The 23,052-nt window shown below is 41.2% G+C and overlaps 1 protein-coding gene across 1 annotated transcript; it reads right to left on the reverse strand.

Moving 5' to 3' along the window:
• Window positions 1-21,243: 21,243 nt before the first annotated feature.
• LOC147635798 (protein TIFY 10a-like) lies at window positions 21,244-22,822 on the reverse strand. Its single transcript, XM_086802319.1, has 5 exons — window positions 22,470-22,822; window positions 21,818-21,908; window positions 21,610-21,733; window positions 21,399-21,456; window positions 21,244-21,292 (listed from the first exon to the last, which is right to left on the reverse strand). The coding sequence occupies exons 1-5, from the start codon at window positions 22,718-22,720 to the stop codon at window positions 21,244-21,246; spliced, it is 573 nt and encodes a 190-aa protein (XP_086658445.1). The 5' UTR covers window positions 22,721-22,822.
• Between the last annotated feature and the right edge of the window lie 230 nt (window positions 22,823-23,052).

Genomic DNA, 23,052 nt, shown 5'->3' on the forward strand with positions numbered 1-23,052 from the left:
AATCTGAAGTTTGAGCCTTAAGGGACCGGGATGCACTAGCATGGAGAGCAAAGGCTCAAACTCAAGTTCAAGCCTTGAGGCCAGAGTACACTAGCATGGAGAACAAAGGCTCAATCTGAAGTTCGAGCCTTAAGGCCAGTGTACACTAGCATTGAGAGCCAAGGCTCCAACTCAAGTTCGAGCCTTAAGGCCGGTGTACACTAGCATGGAGAACAAAGGCTCCAACTCAAGTTCGAGCCTTAAGGTCGAGGTGCACTAGCATGGAGAGCAAAGGCTCAAACTTAAGTTCGAGCCTTAAGGGGCCGGGGTGCACTAGCATGGAGAGCAAAGGCTCAATCTGAAGTTCAAGCCTTAAGGGACCGGGATGCACTAGCATGGAGAGCAAAGGCTCAAACTGGAGTTCGAGCCTTAAGGGGCCGGGGTGCACTAACTTGGAGAGCAAAGGCTCAAACTCAAGTTCGAGCCTTAAGGCCAGAGTACATTAGCATGGAGAACAAAGGCTCAATCTGAAGTTTGAGCCTTAAGGCTAGTGTACACTAGCATCGAGAGCCAAGGCTCCAACTCAAGTTCGAGCCTTAAGGCCGGCGTACACTAGTATGGAGAACAAAGGCTCCAACTCAAGTTCGAGCCTTAAGGGGCCGGGGTGCACTAGCATGGAGAGCAAAGGCTCAATCTGAAGTTCAAGCCTTAAGGCCAAGGTGCACTATCATGGAGAGCAAAGGCTCAAACTTAAGTTCGAGCCTTAAGGGGCCAGGGTGCACTTAGATATGTGACACATATACCATGTTTATATAGGGAACCCTTATCATTTAGATTATATAATGTGCACAAAGATCAGTTTTACAGGTTCTCGACATATGTGAAGATACAAAAGAGAGCAGCAAGAGGTGCAAACAATCTACAACGAGCAACGATTGACAAATGGCACACTTAGCGTGCAATCAAGTAAGCGTTTATATTGGTGTAGACAATCAATTAAAGAAGGACTTACTTGCTGCGTAAAGTAAGTAAGCGTTTATATTGGTGTAGACAATCAATTAAAGAAGGACTTACTTACTGTGTAAAGTATTCAATTAGACGAGGGAACACACGAAACGTAGATGGGCACATGAAAGTCTCCGATGTCGCACAGTCTTGTTGACGGATGCTTGAAGTATCCGATGGCGTGATGGTTCTGCAGGAAACAGAGGTTGGAACCAATGTAGACGTGTTGATTGCGGGAGGAAAAGAAACTGTTTGAAACGCAGGGCTGCAGAGACACAGGAAGTAGAGTTGATTATTGCGCACAGAGAACAACTGTTTGAAACGCAGTGCTGCAGAGACAACAGAGACACAAGAAGTAGAGCTGATTATTGCGAACAGAGAATTGCTCCAGGGTTCGCAGCTTTTTGTCTGGTTGAAACGCGAGGTCAGCCGTCTCTTTTTTTTGGTGAGGGAAGGCGAAGGCAAAATTTTTTTTGGTGCGATTGAGGTCGGTGAGGGAAGGCGAAGGCGAAAATTTTTTAGGGTCGGTGGGGAAATTTCGGGGTGCGGGCGGGGGGGGGGGGAATTTGAAGTTCGGTCGTTGGGGGGAAGTTTGAGTTTCAAATTTCGGGGTCGTTGGGGGGAATTTTGAATTTTGAATTTCAGGGGGGGGGTTTGAATTTCAAATTTCGGGCGGCGCGGGGGGTGGACTGGCGTGTGCACCGGGAGAGCGAGAAGGTGGGTTGGCGTGCACCGGGAGAGGATGGGGTCTCCATTGGGGGTGGGCCGTAGCCAGGGAGAGGAGGGGGTGGGCTGGCGTGTGCACCGAGAGAGGAGGGGTGGGCCGCAACCAAGGGAGAGGAGGGGGGTGTGGGCTAGCGTAGAGGAGGGAGGGTGGGCCGCAGCCAGGGAGAGGAGGGGGGTGTGGGCTGGTGTGTGCGCCGGGAGAGCGAGGGGGTGGGCTGGCTACGTCGCCGGGAGAGAGAGGAGGGGGGAGGTGGGCGGGCGCCGGGAGAGAGAGGAGGAGGGGGTGGGCTGGCGTGCGCCGACGGAGGGGGGTGTGCTGGCATGCGCCGACGGAGGGCTGCGCCCCGGGAGAGGAGGGGGTGGGCTGGGCGTGCGCCGACGGAGGGGGGTGTGCTGGCATGCGCCGACGGAGGGCTGCGCCCCGAGAGAGGAGGGGGTGGGCCGGGAGAGAGGAGATGCGCCCCGAGAGAGGAGGGGGTGGGCCAGGAGAGAGGAACGGCAGAAAGCCGGGTTTCAGTTTTATTCCCCAAGCCCAAGCCCAGGCCCAGGCCCCAGGTCCCAGGTCTTTTGATAATAGTTACTTTCACTTTTGGTTATATATCCATCTTCACCCACATCCCACTTGTTCTATGGGATTATCCTAGCTTCCCTCTCTATTCCTACTTACTTGTGTAATAGACAAGGCTCAAACTCAAGTTCGAGCCTTGAGCATGACCTTGAGCTTGAGATTTCTTGTTTTCTTCCCTATTTTTCCCATACACCCAAATATACTTATAAACTATGCGATTAAAAATTCAACTAAAATCTATATAATGCACAATGGCTCATTCCCCAATCCCAAGCCCAAGCCCAAGCCCAAGCCCAGGTCCCAGGTCTTTTGATTATAGTTACTTTCACTTTTGGTTATATACCCATCTTCACCCACACCCCACTTGTTCTATTGGATTATCCTAGCTTCCCTCTCTATTCCTACTTACTTGTGTAATAGACAAGGCTCAAACTCAAGTTTGAGCCTTGAGCTTGACCTTGAGCTTGAGATTTCTTGTTTTCTTCCCTCTTTTCCCATACACCCAAATATACTTATAAACTATGCGATTAAAAATTCAACTAAAATCTATATAATGCACAATGGCTCAAACTTGAGTTTGAGTCTCACAAAGGAGAAGAGTCTCAAATCCAATGTCCATTTGCTCATTTCCATGTCACATTCTCTTCACTAGCATATCGTTTCTCTTTGTTGCTTTCTCTTTGCCTTTGCTGCTGTTGTAACCACTCACCTTTGCCTTTTGTAGCTATGAAACATTGATGGCTAATTGACACCATATCTTGACTCAATATCCCAATGACACGGTGTGGCCAGATGTAGTGGGTGATGAAGCCTACCTCTTGGGAAACTAGCATATACATGAGGTGAGGATTATCACTTCAATTGGGACCTCTTAATAGCAAACTAGCATATGAAGGTGAGGCTCAAACTTTGGTTGGAGCCTCCAAGCAAACTAGCATCTGTGGGTCAGGATCAAACTTTACTTTCAGCTTCCTAGAAGCGAACTAGCATCTGCAGGTGAGGCTTTAACTTTTGTTGGAGGAGCCTACCATTCTAGCTAACATATGCAAACTAATATATGATACAAGTGAGGATGATAACTTTAACTGGAGCCTCCTAGCAAACTAACATATGATGGTGAGTCTCATGGAGCCTCCTACTAACAAGCTAGCATATGTAGGCAAAGGCTCAAGCTTTAGATGGAGCCTAGCCTCCTAGCAAATTAGCATTGATAAGTGAGATTCAAACTTTGGTTGGAGCCTGAACTCATGTTGAGATTGAATTACATTTATAGTTTTGTGTACTACCGCAAAAACATCGCTTCAGTCTTTCTTATTGAGATTTTGATTTTCTCAGGGATTGCAGGGTCTAAAACAAGGTGCTTCAGTGTTTCTCATTGATGGTTCTGCAAGGAAGGCATGCGAGGTTATTCATTCCATTGATGCATCTCAAACATGTGGTTTTCAATTCATTGGTGAGACATGTGCAGCAATACATGTTCAACAAAGCTTTGATGACACATTTCTCATTCCATTTGCCACAATGGATGCAAGAACAATGTCTCAAGCAGTTGGAAGCATCATCAAATGGCCATTGGTCAACCTTAATATGGACAGAGACATTACTAATACCAAAGAGGATAATTTTGCGGAACTTCTGGTTGATCAAGAAGATCACTTTATAAATAGGGAGAGCTAGAAAGAGAAAAGTGTCATCCTCTAGGATGACAATAGATCTACAAAACTTGGTAATGGAGTAGTATTGCTAGTCCACCCATACAAGGCCATAAATTGTAGAGAACTAGGGGAGAGTAGCTTGGGTGTCATTATAGAAGGATCTTTGCATCCAAGTTCAACTTGTGTTTCAGGTTTGAATTTGGTTAGTTGGCCGATCAGGCAACTCACATTTGAGAATGGTGAACCATTAGTGAAGGACATAGAATCTTCTTCTATTGAATCATGCAAGCTAGGGTACACTTTTGGGGACAGAGCTACACGATACACATTTGTACTAGATTTCATGGGCATGGCCTATAGACAAGGTCAAGATGATGAGTGCTTTGATGGGAAGAAGGTTTGTATAGTAAAGCATGGTATGTAATGCATGGCATCGGTAAGTCAGCATTCTATAGGCTCAGAAAGAAGTTCTTGAATGGTGCATGTAATGTCAGTCATGGCAACAGTGGGATAATACGGAAGGGCATGACACATGTTGAGATGGCAAAATCAATTATACAGGGCTTCATAGATAATAATGCCGATCAAATGCCACATAGGTCAAGGACAACTATGCATGGAGCCCGCGAGACCCAACGTGTTCTACCAACAATGTACAAACAGGTGGACATATTGAGTGACGTGAATGACACACTCATCTCATTCGAATACCGGCCACTGTCACAACCATCATTCTCAAGATTGTGGAACACAGAGTTCAAGACAGTTAGTTTATCAAAAACCAGCACCTTCTCAAAATGCGACATTTGTACGGCAATCAAGGTCAAGTTGGAATCAACAAAAAATCAAGAGGAGCGTGCTAGATACATGGCACAAAGAAGGGCACACATGTTGCAACAAATGAGTTGTAGAAATCTATACTATGCTTGGAGGAGCTCTTCCAAAATGAACCCAAACAGGTATTTGTGTATTATACATGATAAGATGGACCAGAGCAAGACTGCCATACCACAAATTAAACCAGTTCCTAAATCTCTCAATGGGGTTGAGAGGCTTCCAGTATCCTTAACAGGAATGCTCACTCATGGACATGGACAAACAGCTTATGGTCACTTTGCCTTGGGGTTATGGCCAAGTGATCCCAACTTCACAATTTCATCTCTCTCAAAATGTTTAAGAAACTTAGAAAGAGGAGAGCAACACATGTATGGTAACTTGAGCTCACAAAACTCAGATGCTGAACCACGAACAGATCTTTTTTATTGTGTTTTGTCTACTATGGCCCTGTATCAGCATATGGAAGTGTTGAAGGAGAGAAATGCATATTGCAAGCAGAGCATTGAGGATGCAGATGCAGAGACAGAAACAAATGTGGATATAGAGGGAAATTGTTCTTCACATATGCAGTCAGTCTTTCATACTAACACACATGTGCAGGATAGGGGCAATGGAAATGCCTCAAGTTTATTGCCATCAAATTCAAGGACATTTTTTAAGAGATTGCCAAGGACGTTGTTGTTGCAACTTGACAATTGTGGTTCTGAAAATAAGAATCGTTATGTATTTGCCTATCTATCCCTATTGGTTGCATGAGGATTGTTTGACATGGTGCAGCTTGGTTTTCTTATGGTTGGTCATACTCATGAAGATATTGATGCATTGTTTAGTCACTTCTTTGAGAAGTTGAGGAAACAAACCATTTTCACATTTCCACATTTGATGAAGATCTTTAATGAGTGTGTTAGCATGCATCCCCCAGCACCCTTTCTCCTACAAAAGGTGGCAGACTTCAAAGGCTTTGTCAAGGGATGCTTACATGATGGAGCCGATAGCTTGATTGGACATTCAAAGCCATTGCAATTCAGGTTTTATATGAGTGATGGAATACCTTTGATGCAATACAAAGTACACCTCAAAAATGTTGATTGGTTACTAGAAAGCGGTATAGAGTTATGGAAGAGAAATGACCAGGGAGGACCCAAGCTTCCTGAAGGTTTTCCAAAAGTATTGCCACCCTTTGAGTATGTTAAGGAAAATGAGAAGGTTGTGGAAGGGTTAAAAAAACATGCCAATTGGTGGAAAGAGCACTTGCAAGAGAAAGGAGACCAAAGTGATTATGCTAAGTGGATCAATCCGGTCCTTGCCTATTGGGAGAATCTTATGCTAAACATGCAAACCCCTAGTGCAAGGGAAGACATTGGATTTCATGACTTTTGGCCAAGGAGTGTATGCAAAAAAGCTGAGCCTCTTAACCTTCAAGTGGAGGATAATGTAGATGAAGGGTTTGATGTAAATGAGGACCATTATTGTGGTCCAATGCGCAACAAACCTGCTGAAGAGTTCAACTCGACTCTTGATGTGTCTAAAGGAGATTTTGTGCTTATACAACCTTGTGATGCAAATTACCCAATATGGTTGGGAGTGACAACAAGTGATGTTGATCAAAACAACAACTCGATAAACTACCTACAAGTTCAGATACAATATTGGGCACCAGTTTCAAAGAAGAAGAATGCAAGTGATGTGGAAGTTTATAAGGATTGCTGGAACAAGTATTGGCGAGAGAACAGAAATGATCCTTAGCTCTGGGAAGATACTAGCTGCATCATTTGGGCATGGAAGCCCAAGGGTGGACAACTTCCAGAGAAAATCAAGATTCCAAAGGCTATAATACTGAAGGCCAAACAGAATCAATTGAATCAACATGTCAGTGCAGTTGAGCAAGAATGATTTGTTAGCACATGGGCAACTAGCTTCGTAATCTTTTAGCAATGTTGTATATAGCAATGTTGTATGAAGCTACTAAACTCATAGTTCAATCATTATTCAGATTGTAAGGCTTTCTTAAGCTTTTAGATTTATGGTTCACCCATTGTTCAAGAATTTTGATTCAATACAGATGGTGATCTTTTTAATTCTATCACCTAGACTTTCTTACAACTTAAAGTTACATTGAATATCCTTTCTTTGTTAAAGTTTCTGTGTTTCATGGTCAACTGGAGGCTATGTGATATAAACAAGCTTAATTCTTGGTGTGCATGTGTGTGTGTGTGTGTGCAGGCAAATTTACATCCCACCACCAACATCATATATACTTGTTACAAATGTACAATAGTATATAAATCATATCGCATTATTCAAATGCTTTTTGAGAACATCCAATAATAAATCTTGCATATCGCATAGTAAACATTGTATTGGATCTAACAAAGAATGCTTGTTGAGAACATCCAATAATAAATCTTGCATATCGCACAGTAAACATTGTATTGGATCTAACAAAGAATTGTCCCAAAATCGTGCATATTTTCCAAAATTCCTAAATTTGAGTTTTTTGGTATTTTATTATTTTGTACAGATGTTTGAATGGGATAGCATTGGATTTGTTAGACATCTCATTTAAATAACCATTTTGAGATTTATTGCATTGAAGTGTTCTTTCTCGTAAAATCTCAGATTATGTTAGCACCATTTTAGAAATATCTACTTAATGAATTTTTGATGTACATGATGAAATTCAACTCATTTTATTTCTTGAAAGTGAACTCCCAACTTTAGGAAAGTAGAATCTACTTTTGAAAATAAAGGGAAGGTGCATGCTAGCACACTCCCAATTTGGAAATGAATACATTAAAAATATACATACTGAGGGAGTTGCTCCCTAGTATGTGGAGATGCATTGGACCTAGTGCTCTCTCTCTCTCTCTCTCTCTCTCTCTCTCTCTCTCTCTCTATGATTTAAGTACTTTACTATGACACCTCTATGCTTTGCAATGATGTTTCAAGATTCAAGTATTTTACTATGTTTTTATTCTCATCACACCTATGCTTTGTAACATAAACACACTAGCAAGCATGCACCTCGCTTATCATGTAGGGAAGCAAAATCCTTGTGGAATATGAAGCCATGAGATGTTCTCAATCCACCATCCACTGTAACACTACTTTTTTCTTAGTTCTTCCTCACCACATAAACCAAACCTCACTCCCCTTAATCTATGTAAGAAAGTTGCATGCAAGCTCGAGTAAGAGGGGAGAGAAAGAGTGCACAAGATGGCGAGAGATGAAAAAAGACCTATGCATAACATAGTATCCATAATTTCTTACCATTTGGGCTTGATACACTTGACTAGATATCATAATTAGGCAACCATTGTCTTTAAAATTAGGTCCTACCTTGCCTAGAGCTAGTTATAAGCTAGATAAAAATACAAGGGGTCAAGGGCCTTAATGTTTGGATACAATGCCATTACTTACATGAAAGGGCAAGCCAAAATAATTAGACCTCATTTGCTACAAGGCTTATGATTGCAAATAAGCATGGTTGCCAATCATATGGATGTTCTTAAGCTAGATGGAAGGGAGGCTTCATGCTCCGCCTTCTTAAGCTAGATGGAAGGGAGGCTTCATGCTCCTCCTTCTTCCATCTCCCTTGCACTTGATGGATAAACAACATGCCTTTTGGGCTATCATGAAACCACTCCCTAATTGGGTAGTAGGAAAACCACCAACGCCCTAAAGAAACCATCAAAGAAGAAAATGCCAAACTCTAGTAGTGTAATCATAGAAGTAGGCATACCTTGGAGAAAGGCAATAAAAAGGAAGAGTAGCAAGAAAGGCAAGGAAGGTGGAGATAGCAAATCCCTCTTGAAGAACGTGAAGGAAATGATGAACATGCCATGTGAAAGTATTCCATAAGGGATACATGTAGAATGTTTTTAATGAAAAATTTAAGCAAGGAGGGCACATGAAAGAACTATCCAGAACACCTTCTAAATGTCACCTATGTCTTGCTTGCAAGCATAGTATGTGGAATTTCCATTACAACTGCTAGAATCAAGCACTTATTGTTCATAAGGTGGGAATGGAGAGCAAGCACATTCCTCAAAGGGACAACTAAAATAACTTTGTCCAAGGTGGGAATGGAGAGCAATCACATTCCTCAACGGAACATCAACAATACCTTTGTCCAAGGTTGAGGTAGGGGAAGGTTTGGTCAGACGAATCATGACACATGCTATTATTGCAAAAGAAGTAAAAACATCAGAAGAATATATGCATGCAATGGTCTAGGCACCAACTTAATTTGTACTACGGAGTTCTAAATGGTGGTGGAAGCCCAAATAGCTATTGTGAAATTGGTCAAGCCCAAGAAAAAGAGCATTGAGATGAATGCTATGCATGGTCTTCTAAAGAACCAAAAAAACATAAAGACAAGAAATTGGGTCCCTTGAAAGGACTAGGCAAGCATACAAAACAAAAAGTCTAGTGAAAAGGTGATTTTTCTTGTGGAGAGAGGGGGAGAGAGAGAGAGAGAGAGAGAGAGAGAGAGAGAGAGAGAGAGAGAGAGAGTCACATAGCCCGTAGTAGTGATGTACGTGGGATCTTGACTAGTTGCGGAGCTCGAATGCTAGAGTGAGGTCTCAATGGTGGGTGCAAATAGGGTCTAGGGGTGAGGACACCCAAGTCATAGCACTTGGGAGATGAGCAGGCTTATGGGCGAGAATGCCCCTATAAGTGCCCAATGAGTGTCCACTCCCCTCTATGGTTGGGTGGTTACTAGAGCTTGAGGCCCTCTTGGCTATGGAGGACTCTAGGGGACATGACATTAGTAGTATCAGAGCAATGAAAGTCTCTTTGTTTGCACGTGTATTCTTCTTCCATTTGAATTTTCCATAGATTTTCTCTCTATTTTTGAAAAAAATATTGTGGATAAGGTTTTGACAAGAAAATGAAGATGAAGGCGGTGCTTTCTCCTTTGAAACCAGCCACATGAGCCCAATGCTTAAAGCAAGTGATAGCCCACCCATTTTGGTGGATAAGGAGAAAACCTTAGAGATAAGGTTTTAGCTTGAATCCACTACCACACAAAGCCTAATAGAGAATCCACAAGCATCAACAAAAAAGCATGCACACTAGAGAATAGAGATGAGAAGAGAGAAAAACATCATCTCATTGCATTGAATTAGAAGAGCATTGCTCATACAATAGTGTAGATGGGGAGAGAGAAGAGCTTGCACCTCTATGAACAAGAGAGAGAGCTAGTCTCAAGAGAGCTCAAGCATGAGTTTAGCCCAATGTGTCCGTGAGCTCTCAAATGAGCCACTATTTATACTAAAACTCCTAAAACTCCCAAAACTTCCCATGTGGGATTATTCTCAAGCCCACTCCCACATTCACCTACAACTTGGAACTCTCTACAAGAGCCCTAAATAAGAATGTCAAGTTTCTTGTTTTCCTGCTTCCATCTTTGTGTTGCATCCTTGCATTGATCTCACCACTCGTCACGCAACATCCCCCCCTTCCTATTTTGCGCACGTCCTCGAGCGCGTAGATGCCAACGAAGAGTAGAATCTCCAAGTGTGTACCTACAAGCAAAATGATAGGTGGTTTGTGTGTTCTTTTTTTTTCTTTTTCTTTTTTTGAAAGCAAAAGTACTGACAGACAATAACAAAACAAGCATTTTACTGAATAAGACATGGCAATAAATGTCCAATTAGCTAGAGGAAGGAAACATTGAAGTAGTGTAGAGATTGAATAGGTTGGTTCAAGCCTTAATAATTACTACCTGCAGAGCTAACTAAAGTAAAGAATGTTTTATGCCAAATGTATTGTTCTTTTCCTAGAAGGCAAAAGACAACAGGTAATCGAGGGACTATCAACAAGTAGTATACTGAGCCTATGCTAAGTCAAAGATGTCGGTTCAACACTAATAAATCTAACATAATTATGTAGTGGCAGACTCTTGATATTGCTTAGTGTTAAGGTTTAATATTTTAAGCACAACGGAGACCATCCTGGATTAGACAAGCATTTCTCTTGGTGCCTTTCTGACCTTTTTTTTTTTGAACAGGGCTTTCTTCAAGAGAGTATGTTTGCGCACCCGTGGTATGGCTGTTCCTTGCTATACAAGGCATTGGTCTGGGAAAGGTATAGACCTCCCTCGCCTACCATGAATAACAAGGCAATAGGCCACAAACATATACACTTTTCTTTTATTTTTGTCATGCCAATTTTTGTTATGGAAGGTTTATTAGATTGTCCCTAAGAAATATCCTAGTAAGGGCAAGATATCCACTAACGGTCCTATGATTATTTTAGTCTCTTTGTCCTAGGTCTGGAACTCTACCTTTAGCACAAAATACTAATTACTTTGTATTGCTAAACGGGTAAAAACAATTACGGTCAAACTTACACTATCAAGTCTAAAGCTACTAAAAATGCTATCCCTACTCTAGACCAAAGGAGATGCATATTGCCATGCTTAGTAAAGTGAATTTTATAAACAATCAAGCAACAAGAAAAATACACAAAACATTAAAGATTGGCATGAGTTCACCTATTTCTGTTAATGCGCTGGTTGGTGAAGAATTGTTTGCACTTGATTGTATGACTGTCAGTTGGCGGTACTGAAGCGGAAGATGTAGTTTGGTGCTTGTATCTGTTTTATTCCAATAAAACAAACTAAAGAGAAAGAAAATTAAAAAGACAAAAAATAAAAAACATTGGTGCTAAACACCGAATTTGGCCGAGGGGAAAAACCCAATGGGAAAAAGTGCCCTGGCTTCTAGTTCTTATTAAGAGAGTACAAGTGCTAGTCTTGCACTGGGGGTGGATGTATGTCTGCATTCTCAGGTGGGTGGACATCAATAGCTTCAGGATGTAAAGATAACCCAGAACATAATCCTACCCATGGAGAAGATGGCAAGGGAAGAAGTGCATCTTCACTAACATATGGTATGGGCACAGTAGGAAGGTTAAAGAGGCACCTATGGTTTTGAAACCATTCTAAAGACTCACTCACATTGAGCCAAAACTGACATGTAGATTCATGGGGAAGAAGAAGCTACAAAATGGGAGGGGTTAGCAAACGAAGGGTGTCCTCGCGCCATGTTTGAGCTCTTTCCTCTTCCGGGAGTCTTTGTTGGTTGGGTCCACGTTGCAGCATCATAATTGCCCAGAGATTATGTCATTGAGGTGTGACCCCCATGATCTGCTGCATCATACCAGTGCCATAGCGACGGAAATATGTGCGACACTGCCAACATATATGGGAAGCATTCCCCAATACCATACGAGCACAGTCGCGACAGTGTGGACACAACACATAAGGAAGTGTTCAGATTTTTTTTATTTAATACCAGTTGAACAAAGAATGCTAGTATGTACAGGCATGACGGAAATAGAGCTAATAGATTCGATAGATGAATTGCCAAAAAGTAGTTTTTAAAGCATGATAGCTCTTTCAAGAATGAGTTTGTTTTTGGATGTAACATTATGCAAATTGTTTTTGGGGTGTTGACGTATGGCACAGGTTCCTTTTTGTTGGACTCTTTTTGGTACCAATTTTAGAGTACGTGCAAGAGATTGAAGTTTAGTCGGAGGTGAGATTTTAGCGATAGGCATAGGAAATGCATTGGGACAAATAGGAGGAGGTGTGAATGGAGATGTTTGAACACTTCTGAGCTTTGGCAGCTGTGTTCTTGCCATCCCATTGGGCTTTTAAAAAAATTTTGGGTCTTCAAAGTGCCCAACTCTAACACCTATGCCTGTAGACTTATGCTGGTAATGTAATTTGATTAGGGAAAGAGTAGAATACCGACGACATTCCAAATAGTTGGAGTTGTAGGAAGAATGCTCTTTCCTAATTTAGCCGCTAAAACAGCTTGTCAATCTCTTCTTTGATATTTTTGGCAAAATTATCGTTATACGTGTAAGGACGTTGCTTGGACGGCTTGGCATCCTCTCGCATGGGAATTGTATGTTGGGTGGCAGATCTTTGGATCTACCCCCTTAAGGTCTTTGTAACTCCAAGCAAATATATCTCGATACTCTCTCAGAGTAGAGATTAGCAATTCTTCCTCCGCTTGGGTTAAGTCTGTGGGGGCAATCCACACGTTACGTGGCTCTTCGCTTGGTTCTGCCAAGTCTATTTTCTTGGCGTCCTCAGGGCCATCATAGGAAACGCCTGGTTCCTCAGGTTTCTGTCGAATAGGTTGTTTTGCAAGACTATTTTCTGATCTTGTATGGTGAATTTCTTGAAGTTTGAGGGGATATTTGTGGTATCCTCTTCTTCCTTTGAGTCATCACCACTCATGGAAGACCATGCTGCTTTTAGCATTCTCTTCCTTTCTTGCACTAGAGCTTTACGCTCCACTCTCGTCATGGTGCTTTGTTCAATCTTGATTGAATGCACTGAAGCCTTAGATTTTAGCTTCGGTTTCCTTTTCCTCTTCTTCTTTGGGTTGTCACTCTCCTTCTCGTTTAGCTTTTGCACTAATTGAAAGCCGTATCTCCATTTCATCTCGTCTTTGATGCAATCATCAGCTCCCAAGTAGTACAAGTACTCGTCTTTGATGCAATCATCAGCTCCCAAGTAGTACAAGTACTCGTTCTTCCCTACAAAGAATAGAGGTGGAATAAAGTCTTCTTTATCCACATCTTCTCTTTCTTTTTGTTGTTGTTGTCTCTTCCTTAACTTTCTATTTGCGAAACTTTCGGTGACTCTTGCAAAACTTACGTTTCGGTTTGTCACTCTAGGAATACTCAGCAAGACCTCTCTGCCCTTTAACAACAATCTTATCTTCTCTAACTCTGATTCAGATACTATGGCATCGTCATCAGAATCCTTCCCATCAGAGGATTCTAAGCATCTATCCTCATCTCCTTTGTCAGCTGAGCTGTACTCAAGAGGGGATACTTCCTCTACAGATACCATATCTCCTATCAATAATGATTTGTTTGCTTCATACCTAGGGGCTTCTTGAGGTTCCTCTACATAGATCGGTCTTAGCATTCTTATGGGAACAATGTCATACCCATCTGGATCACAGAACTGTGTTTGCCTTGGCAATGCACAAGTGTCTATGGTAGCTAAAACATGGTTCCATTCTAAGGGATCTATCAAGTTCTCAGGAAAAGGTATAGGGATATACACCTCATCCGTCACACTTCTGTTTATAGTAACATTTCCAGGTTGTAAGTCTCAACAAGATGCTCCACAGATCCATAGATCAGCTCTTCCTTCAGACATAGTTGCTCCCGATGCTTCTGACGAAGCGGAATCAAACTCATCCTCCACAGGAGAGTGTGTCACATCTCGATAAGCATGGTTTTTCAGATTCACCCTCGTGGTTACATTCTCATGTCTGAGGTATAAGTAATTGTAACCCCAGTGTTGAATCATTTTGAATTGGCGCATGAATGGCCTTCCTAGGATCACTTCGTAATTTGTGTTCTTGCCAAAGTCTACGATAGCAAAGGTATGTCCGTACTCAATGCCACATGACTTGACTATAACGTTCTCAAGCAATCCTATGGGACTCTCTAGATTTCCATGTGCCAATTGCAAACTCATCCTTGTACTTCTAATTGCAAGTTTTTCCCACATTTTCCATATAGTTTTTGTTGCTATACTCACCCCTGCTCTGCTATCTAGAATAGCTATAGATTCAATCTTGTTGATCTCCATAGGAAGCGTAGTATTTCCTTCGTTGTCTTCACAATGCTTGCCAACTTTATTCACAGAGGAACCGGAATTGTTTGCTTAAGCATTAGCTCAGAAGCCTTTGTCTTCAACTCCTTAACCTGGATGTTCTGGTTCCACAATCCTTGCTCAGTTAATTGTGTAGCCACTTCTCCCCACAATCTTGGCCTAAGCTTTAAGAACTCTGCGAGTGGAATGGTACACGTAACTGGTGCCGACATTAAAGCTTGCAAACTCCCTATGTCTCGTTCTTGATGAGGTTGTCGTGTCATTGATGGTACTCGCATGATTTGGTTATGTGCTTCGTACAGTCCTAAATATGAGGGCAGTGTCTTGCATGTGAGCTTGTTGCTCTGAGCTGCTGAGACAACAGTCTGAGCATCATCTGGTAGAGATAAAGCATCAAATTCTTGAACCCTTTGATTCGAGAATTCTACTATAGAAAACTTGTCAGAAGATGCTAGATCCTCAACTTGTTTTTGCACCGCTTCCCACATCTCCCTTGCTACTGCTTCCTCTATTTCAGGAATTTCATCTCCAAAATCCACGGTAGTCAATGGTTTTGACTCGTCTGCATTGGTATGAGGTAAATCATCTCCTTCAGGCATTTTTGGGAAATGTAGAGATACAACTTCACTTCCCTTTTCCATGCTTGGCGTGGCTTCTGGTATCATCTCTAAGTTAGGCTTTGAGAAGGTCCTCTTGCGTACATAGGTGGTGGGCCATCTATTAGAGTCTGAGTATCCCTAATCAACTGCTTACGGATAGCCAAGTTGATTATCTCTTCACGAGGGTTGGGATATTCTTGCAACTTCTTAGGTAGCTCGGTCAGAGCTGTGATCCTACTATTATACGCTTGAAGCGCTGCATCTAAAGGCTCGTACACCTTGTCCACAAGGACTGATCCTCCTGAGCTTTCCTCAGACTCAGATGCTTTTCCCTTTTGCTCAGTTTGAGTTTTCTCTCCTATTTGTTTTGTTTTCAACATTCCTTCTAGCTCTTTTGGGATAGAATTTCCTCCATTAGAGCTCTTCTGCTCCTTCGACTTCTTACTCCCCTTGCTGTGTGGTTTACGTCGAGTTGATTTCTTTCTCTCTTTTCCATCTTTGGTTAGAACCTTAATCTCAGAGGGTTTCTCAACAACCTCTTTGACGTTCTTTTGCGCTTGGGCTGGGTGATGGAATCACTTCAACATAGTTGAAGTGATGGAATCACTTCAACATAGTTGATTTCTTTCTCTCTTTTCCATCTTTGGTTAGAACCTTAATCTCAGAGGGTTTCTCAACAACCTCTTTGACGTTCTTTTGCGCTTGGGCTGGGTGATGGAATCACTTCAACATAGTTGAGGGGCGCTTTAGCTTTTTGTGCTGCCGGATCCGGAGGCTTCAACAAGCAATCCTTTGGTAGATGGTCAATGCTACACCCTTGGCAAAACCTCTCTATAGGTGGAAACGTAGATGTTGTGCCTATGTTAGCTAAGAGGGGTCGTTTCTTGTTTGGACATTCTCTCGCCCAATGTGGTCCACCACATTCATAGCATGGTCCTGTTTGTTGCGTGGGGTATAGTCTCTTTGTAGGATATGGTCCTGGATAACCTTGAGTCTTGGTTGGCTGAGATAAGCATCAAAGAGCTTGGGTCTCCATTAAAGTCATGAACTAGGCTTGGTCCAGTTGGGTTCTCAAAGTAGGGTTCGACAAGAGGATGCTCCACTTCGATGTAGTATGGTTGAGAGCTAACCATCTCCAGAATTTAATTAGTTCTAGTTTACTTGTGATTTGAAATTGTTATTGTTGAAAAGTATCAGAGCACTATTTATTATCTTCAAATGATGATGCGTTATAATTTGTTTTTATTAAATTATAGATTTTGATATATCATTAATGAGAAATCCAAATGATTGTAACATTACACAAATGTTACAATTTTATTGACATTATTTCTCAATAGATTAAGCTTTACCGTATAAAAGAATAACAGTACACAAGTTTTGCAATTTCATAAACTTAAAATTTGCTAACTCTATCGCTTGAATTTGTTTTCAAATAAACTAATAAATTATTTTTCTAGCTTGCGTTATATGTTCAAGTATTTTAAATCTTATAAACTTTTATTTCTTTAGAAGTTGCTATTTGTGTAATAATGAAAAAACAAAGCATTATATAAACATGGTTATTTTAAAGATGATTCAAGTACAAAAAAATTGATATATTTTGAAGATACCTAGTGCTTTGATTTACTTTAAGTTATTTAAAATTTAAGCAAATTTTAGTCTTTTGTGAGAATCAAATTGTAAATTTCTATCCAATATTCAAAAAATAAATATATTTTCAATATTTGGGAAGGGAATCATTCCAGGTAGTCTAGGTCAACTACCTATTTGACTTACAAACATGTTTAGGAATAGTAATGTGTGAGTACAACATGTAGTGTTAGTGTAAATGAATATAAATTATAGAAGTAAAGATGCTTAAAATGAGTTCAACATGAACTCATGCCACAATTCCATATCATTAACCAACTTAGCATGGACTCATGATTCCTTCCATTGTCTATAGTACTCCCAAATATAAAAACCACAACCAACAACCACAACTCATGCCAAATATGAGCATATTGCCACCAATTTCTTCATACATATAATCCTAATAGCATTCCAAGGTATCCAATGAGTGTAGAAGCTTTAATGAATACCCTCTCAACTCAATGAAACCAAAATGGCATATGGATGGGCATGAATGATTCCATAAGCATGTAAATGGCTTCAGCATGCAATCCAAAGTATCAATGGTGCATCCATAGCATGCATTGTCATTTAACACATCATTACTTATGCAATTGGCAATTCATAAGCTTGAAATTATATGCAATGATACCACAATAAGCCCAATCTTTGCCAAATGTCCAAAATGAAAGCCTATGTAAGCATTATGGCATAAGAAATGCTTCTAATATCCTCAATGAGTTCCCCATAGCAAGAGGGAATGACCAAAATCTGAGAAATTAGGTTTCTTGAAGAAATCCCTAAATGCCATTGAATTGCAAGAAATCAACCAAGAAATCAAGACTTGGCCATAGCAACTCACCAATGGCCCCTTAGGAAACACCAATGTTTAGAGTTGATGAAGATTTGCCCTCTCTTTGTGTAGATTTGTGAAGAAATTTTCTTTGCTTTGTCCCCTTCAAGAGAGCTCCAAAATCTCCAAGATCTTTAAGAAATGCACTAAAAAAGTCTTTTTAGACCTTCCATGACCATTGCTAAAGAAGAGAATCCAACATATCTTGCATCTAGCAATTATTTGAAGTAAAACAAGTTTCTCCCAAGCTGAAAATCATCGCCAACTTTCTAGGGCTTTTAGAAGAGGAGTAAACACCACCTAGGCTTCTAAATGTGTCCCTAAGCTAGTAGTAGATGATGAGTATAATGACTCTTGAACACCATAGAAGCTTGAGACAACCATATTTAGGGTTTCTTTAACACATGGGAAGAGGGATAAAACTAGAGAATCCTTGTTTCAAAAATACCTCAAAATGGTGCTCTATGTGTTGCTAAGAATGTTGCTAAGTCAAGCTCGAAGATTGTGTTTGCAAACGGCTACTATGTGATGAACCCAAGCCATGGAAAGCTTGAGGAAAAGTGGAAGAGAAGTTAAAAATGTAATTATAAAAAAATTAACACTAATCATTCCCACTTAGTTCAAATTTGGTCCACAACCTTTTAAAAATTTGATCATGTGCTCAGATTTGGTCCAAGAACTATAGTCTCACCAAAAATTGGCAACAATCAATGGAACCATGGATCAAAACACAAGAGCTTTGATACCAAATGGAGAAACCATAAGCTAAGATTTTGAAAAAATCATCATGTGGATTAGCATGCAATTATACCTAAGTGATTTAATTTCACCAAAGGATGGAAATAGCCTTTCATAAGCTAATGTATGGTAACTCTAGGCTCCAATGTCATATGATCAAAAGTATTAAAAGGTAAAAATGAAGATCCATGAGCCCCTTTTACAGTTGAGCCCATGTCCAGGCCCTAACTAAAGTTCCTACTTTATTACAGGTAGCTACTGGCATGTAGTGGGAGAGCTTAAAATGTATGCTAGGTGCTACCTAAGAATGTTGGTAGTAGCAGCTACCAAAATACATTAGGAGCTCCCACGGGTGCTACCTAGGCATGTTGGTTGCTACCACCATGCATTGGGAGCTTCCCGTGTATAAGTGCTACTAGTGTATGCCAGTAGCTACTTACATGCATTGAAAGCTCTAGGTGCATGCCGATAACTCTCGATGCATGTTGGTAGCTATCAATGCTTAAATCCATATGCATAAGGTCTTATGTATAAGCCTTATGCATAAACCTTATGTGTATGGTATGGCCAATAGCCTTATCCACTCTCAGTTTCCACCAAATGTTATTTCTTTTTAAAGGAAAAATGCTGGGGTAGATTGGGGAGTCTAACGACTCCCTAATTTACCCAATCTTTTTTTATACAGGTTTTTTTTCGTTACTAAGAACGTTGCTAAGCAACACTTTTTCACTGTTTTTCGTTGCTAAAAACATTGCTTAGCAGCACTTTTTTATTGTTATAAATGCTATTCAGCAGCATTCTTGTAGCGAAATTAACAATGTTCTTAGCAGTGAAATTAGTAGTGAGAATGAGCTCGTCGACATTTGTTGAGACTCAGTTATAAAATTCTTGCTAGGAGTGCTGCTATACCCTCATTCTGTTGTAGTGAAGGAGCAATCTTTGGCACACGAATGGTGAAGCTTATCCAAGAGCTTCATCACATTTAGTTAAGCATTTAACTTTATAGGATCTCTTTAGACAAATCTGGATTACTCGCATACACAAACCTTCTGGAAGCTTAATGTGACAACAAGCATGAAACTACTTTAAGAAGAAACCTTCGACACATGAATGGTGAAGCGTATCCAAGAGCTTCATCACATTCAATTAAGCATTCAACTTTATGGAACCTGTTTAGACAAATCTATCTGTATTAATCACATACATAAACCTAGTTATTCTCTCTCAATCATAGATATTAATCCCTTCACTAATGCAATACAACACTATACTCTTATCTCTCTAGGATAAATTCTCATGCCTCAACAAATACCATTCAAATACCAAAGTTTAATAGTCACACTTGCGACTTTATAAAACCTCTTTAGGCAAATCAATATTACTCTAAGCATACACAAACCTTGTTGTTCTCTCTCAATCATATAATGCAATACAACACTATACTCTTGTCTCTCAAGGATAAATTCTCATGCCTCAACAAATACCATTCAAACACCAAAGTTTATCCATGTGAAAAATTGGGCATTGCTTCATTTTTTGGGGGGGGGGGGGGGGGGGGGGTAAATGGATGCCCAAAGAGTGCTTTTTCTAAGTATACTAATGAAAAGTTATCGTGCTAACTTTTTCTGAGTCTACTGGCATACTTAGGTAGCACCAACATGCATTGGGAGCGACCAGTATGCTAGCCTATTGACATGCTTAGGTAGCACCAACATGCATTGGAAACATGCCTATAGCTCCCAATGCATGCCGAGTGCTACCTAGGCACACCAGTAGCTACTGGCATGCAACGGAAGCTTCCAATGCATCCTAGGTACTACCTAAGCATGCACCAAAAGCTCCTAATGCATTGACGAGGGCTCCCTAAGCATCCTGATAGCTATTGGCAAACATCACATACTCTCAATACATGCCACATACTGCCAGCTAGACATGCCAATAGCTACTGGCATACATTGAGAGCTTCCAGTGCATACCCGTAGCTCTCGATGCATGTCGACGAATGCTACCTTGGCATGCTAGTAAAATCTAAGCATGCCCAACCTAAACATGTCGGTAGCTATCGACATGCACTAAAATCTCTCAATGCATGCCGAATGCTACGACTGCATGTCAGTAGGCTACCTACATGCATTGCGAGCTCTCGCTACATGCCAATAGCTCCTGATGCATACTGATATAATCTAAGCATGCTGATGGCTATACCAACAACTATCGACATGCACCGACAGCTCGAAATGCATGTCGAGTGCTACGTAAGCATTATGGTAGCTGTCAATGCATGCTAGGTGCTATTAGCTATTGATATGCACTGGGATCTCCCAATGCATGTTGGATGCTACCTAGGAATGTTGGTAGCTACGAGCATGCACCGGGAGCTCCCAATGCATGTTGGGTGCTACCTAGTCATTGGTGGTTACCATCATGCATTGGGAGCTCCCTGTGCACGGGTGCTACCAGTGCACATACACAAACCTTGTTCTCTCTCAATCATAGATATTAATCCCTCCACTAATGCAATACAACACTATACTATTGTCTCTAGGATAAATTCTCATGTCTCAACAAATACCATTCAAACACCAAAGTTTATCCATGTGAATTTGCCTTCCAAAATAGCCACACTTGCACATGCATAATCAAGTTTCTTTTAAAGGAAGATGGGCGTCGCTTCTATTTTTTTTGGGAGGGGGTGAATGGACGCCCAAAGAGTGCTTTTTCCTGAGCCTACTATCATGGTAACTTTAACTTACTGACGTGTAAAGTCAAAATCAAGTACAATTAACTCCTATACAACAATTCCTTAACAATTTGACCATGTGCATAAAAACACTAATTAACAATTACATTATTGTATGTAGAACTTTGTGCATAATATCACTTTTGTGCTTCAAAAAAGACACGACGGCTTAGTATATCTAGCGGTAAAAGAAACCGAAGAAAATAACTTATGTCTACATATAAAAAAAACATTTGTGTATAAAGCTACAGCTATTTATAAACATGGTTGGCTAGAAGCTGGCTGATGGGGCGCCCTTCATGGTGGCCTTGACTTGCACCCTTCATAATAAAAGGGAAAAAAAAAAGTAGGTGATTTTTGTTCGGCAAATAGGATAAAAAATTAAAGCAAGGAACAAAAATTAGCGACATAAAATCTTAGTGCTACCTGTCCTTCCTTTTCTCTAAGAAACGAGCGAGTGACACCTTTCTGGCAAACGGGAGTTCTGCACAAAGGAAGAGGCTACTTAGTTCATAATGACCAGTGTTATTGGATTAATCTACTGTGCTTAATCTAATTGAAAATTTTAATCTAACCTATGGTGCTTAGGTTAATAACTTAATCGGAACAAAGTGATGAAGTGCCCGTGTTAAACGACCTGTGTGGGAACGTTTCACGAGCTGTGGTGTGGCTTCTGCCCAGAACGGAAGGTGCCCAACATTATTGTTATGATTTATAGGCCATGCATTGCCATTGGCCGCAAGAAGCATTATTGCATGTGCCTGTACGTATATAATTAGATTAAACCATGACTAAGGCTACATCTTGTCAAGATGATAATTTAATTAGAGTAAAGTTAATCGTACCCTGTCAGCAGGAACATCATCGTAGACATTAACGGTGCCGGCGTAGAAAACTGTGAGCTGCGCTTTGCCACGCTTTACTGAAGGTGGAGGCCTGCAATTTGCATCCACCAAATGTTTGCATTTAGTAACTGAAAGCCTTCACCTAAGTGACTTGGAAGTTAAGTTAAAAAGGTGTGTGCTTAATCCCTCTGCTAAACTATCACCTCTGTGAAACTATCGTTTAGCCTGAAGTGGAAACCCTAGTATTTGATCAGATATGACCTTAAGCGAAACCCTTATCCAAGGATAGGATACAATATAAGACAGTTATGTAGAAGCCCTAGCTTTAGGTGTTGTAAGGGACTTACTTGATTTATCTTGAGTGGAACCCTAATTCAAGGCGACATCATTCACTATCAGCATAAGTTAAGGTACCCGGAGGTGATTAACTTTTGACGTCGATGAGCCGTTCGTCGGCGGAAACTAGAACCCTAATCTTAAGGTCAAAACTATCGTTTTATCCTTAAGTGGAAACCCTAGTATGTATTGACCTTAAGCGAAAGCCTTATGCAAGGATAGGATAAAATGTAAGAGAGAGGTATAGCTTTAGGTGTAAGGGACTTGATCTTGAGTTCAAGGCCTACATCATTCCAATCAGGATAAGCTAAGGTACCCGGAGGTGATTGACTGCTCCTTGGAGAAGCAGCGAGATTTGAAATCTGGTTCGTCGATGAGCCGTTCGTCGGCGGAGATCTCGCCCGGCAGTTGACGTGCCGGCGTTTCACTAACACGGCGGCGGCTGGCGTCGGCATCTCCGACGTCGTTGAAGATGCGCTTCAAGCTTAGCGAGGCGTGAGCGCTTTCTTTTTGAGAAGGGATGCTGGTGGCTGCTGCAAGCCACCGGGAGCTGCCGTTGTCTGACATTGCCGGGGGATTGAAAGGTGGACGGGATGAGCAGTTGTTATATTGCAGTCTAAAGCTCGCCAAGGAGAAGCATGTGCGGCTTGTTTGTGCTTGAGATTGGGGGGTGCAGGGCTGGGGAGGTGTTGAAAAAAAAAAACGTGGAGAAAAAGAAGGCATGTGTTATATTTTGCAGGCTAAAGCTCGTTGCCATGGCCCAGCTGTCCTCTAGAGCCAACAAATGATTCCCCACATGGTCTGGCAAGTTTCCCCACCATTCCCAATAGTAGCCGTGGGCCCTCTATCGTATGGTCCGAAATAGATTCCTTTCTTCGTGTGAAAGGCTACGTGTTATT

This window comes from Cibotium barometz, chromosome 9 (genome assembly GCF_041138505.1).
Source record: "Cibotium barometz isolate CiBa-2024 chromosome 9, ASM4113850v1, whole genome shotgun sequence".
NCBI classification, from domain to species: domain Eukaryota; kingdom Viridiplantae; phylum Streptophyta; class Polypodiopsida; order Cyatheales; family Cibotiaceae; genus Cibotium; species Cibotium barometz.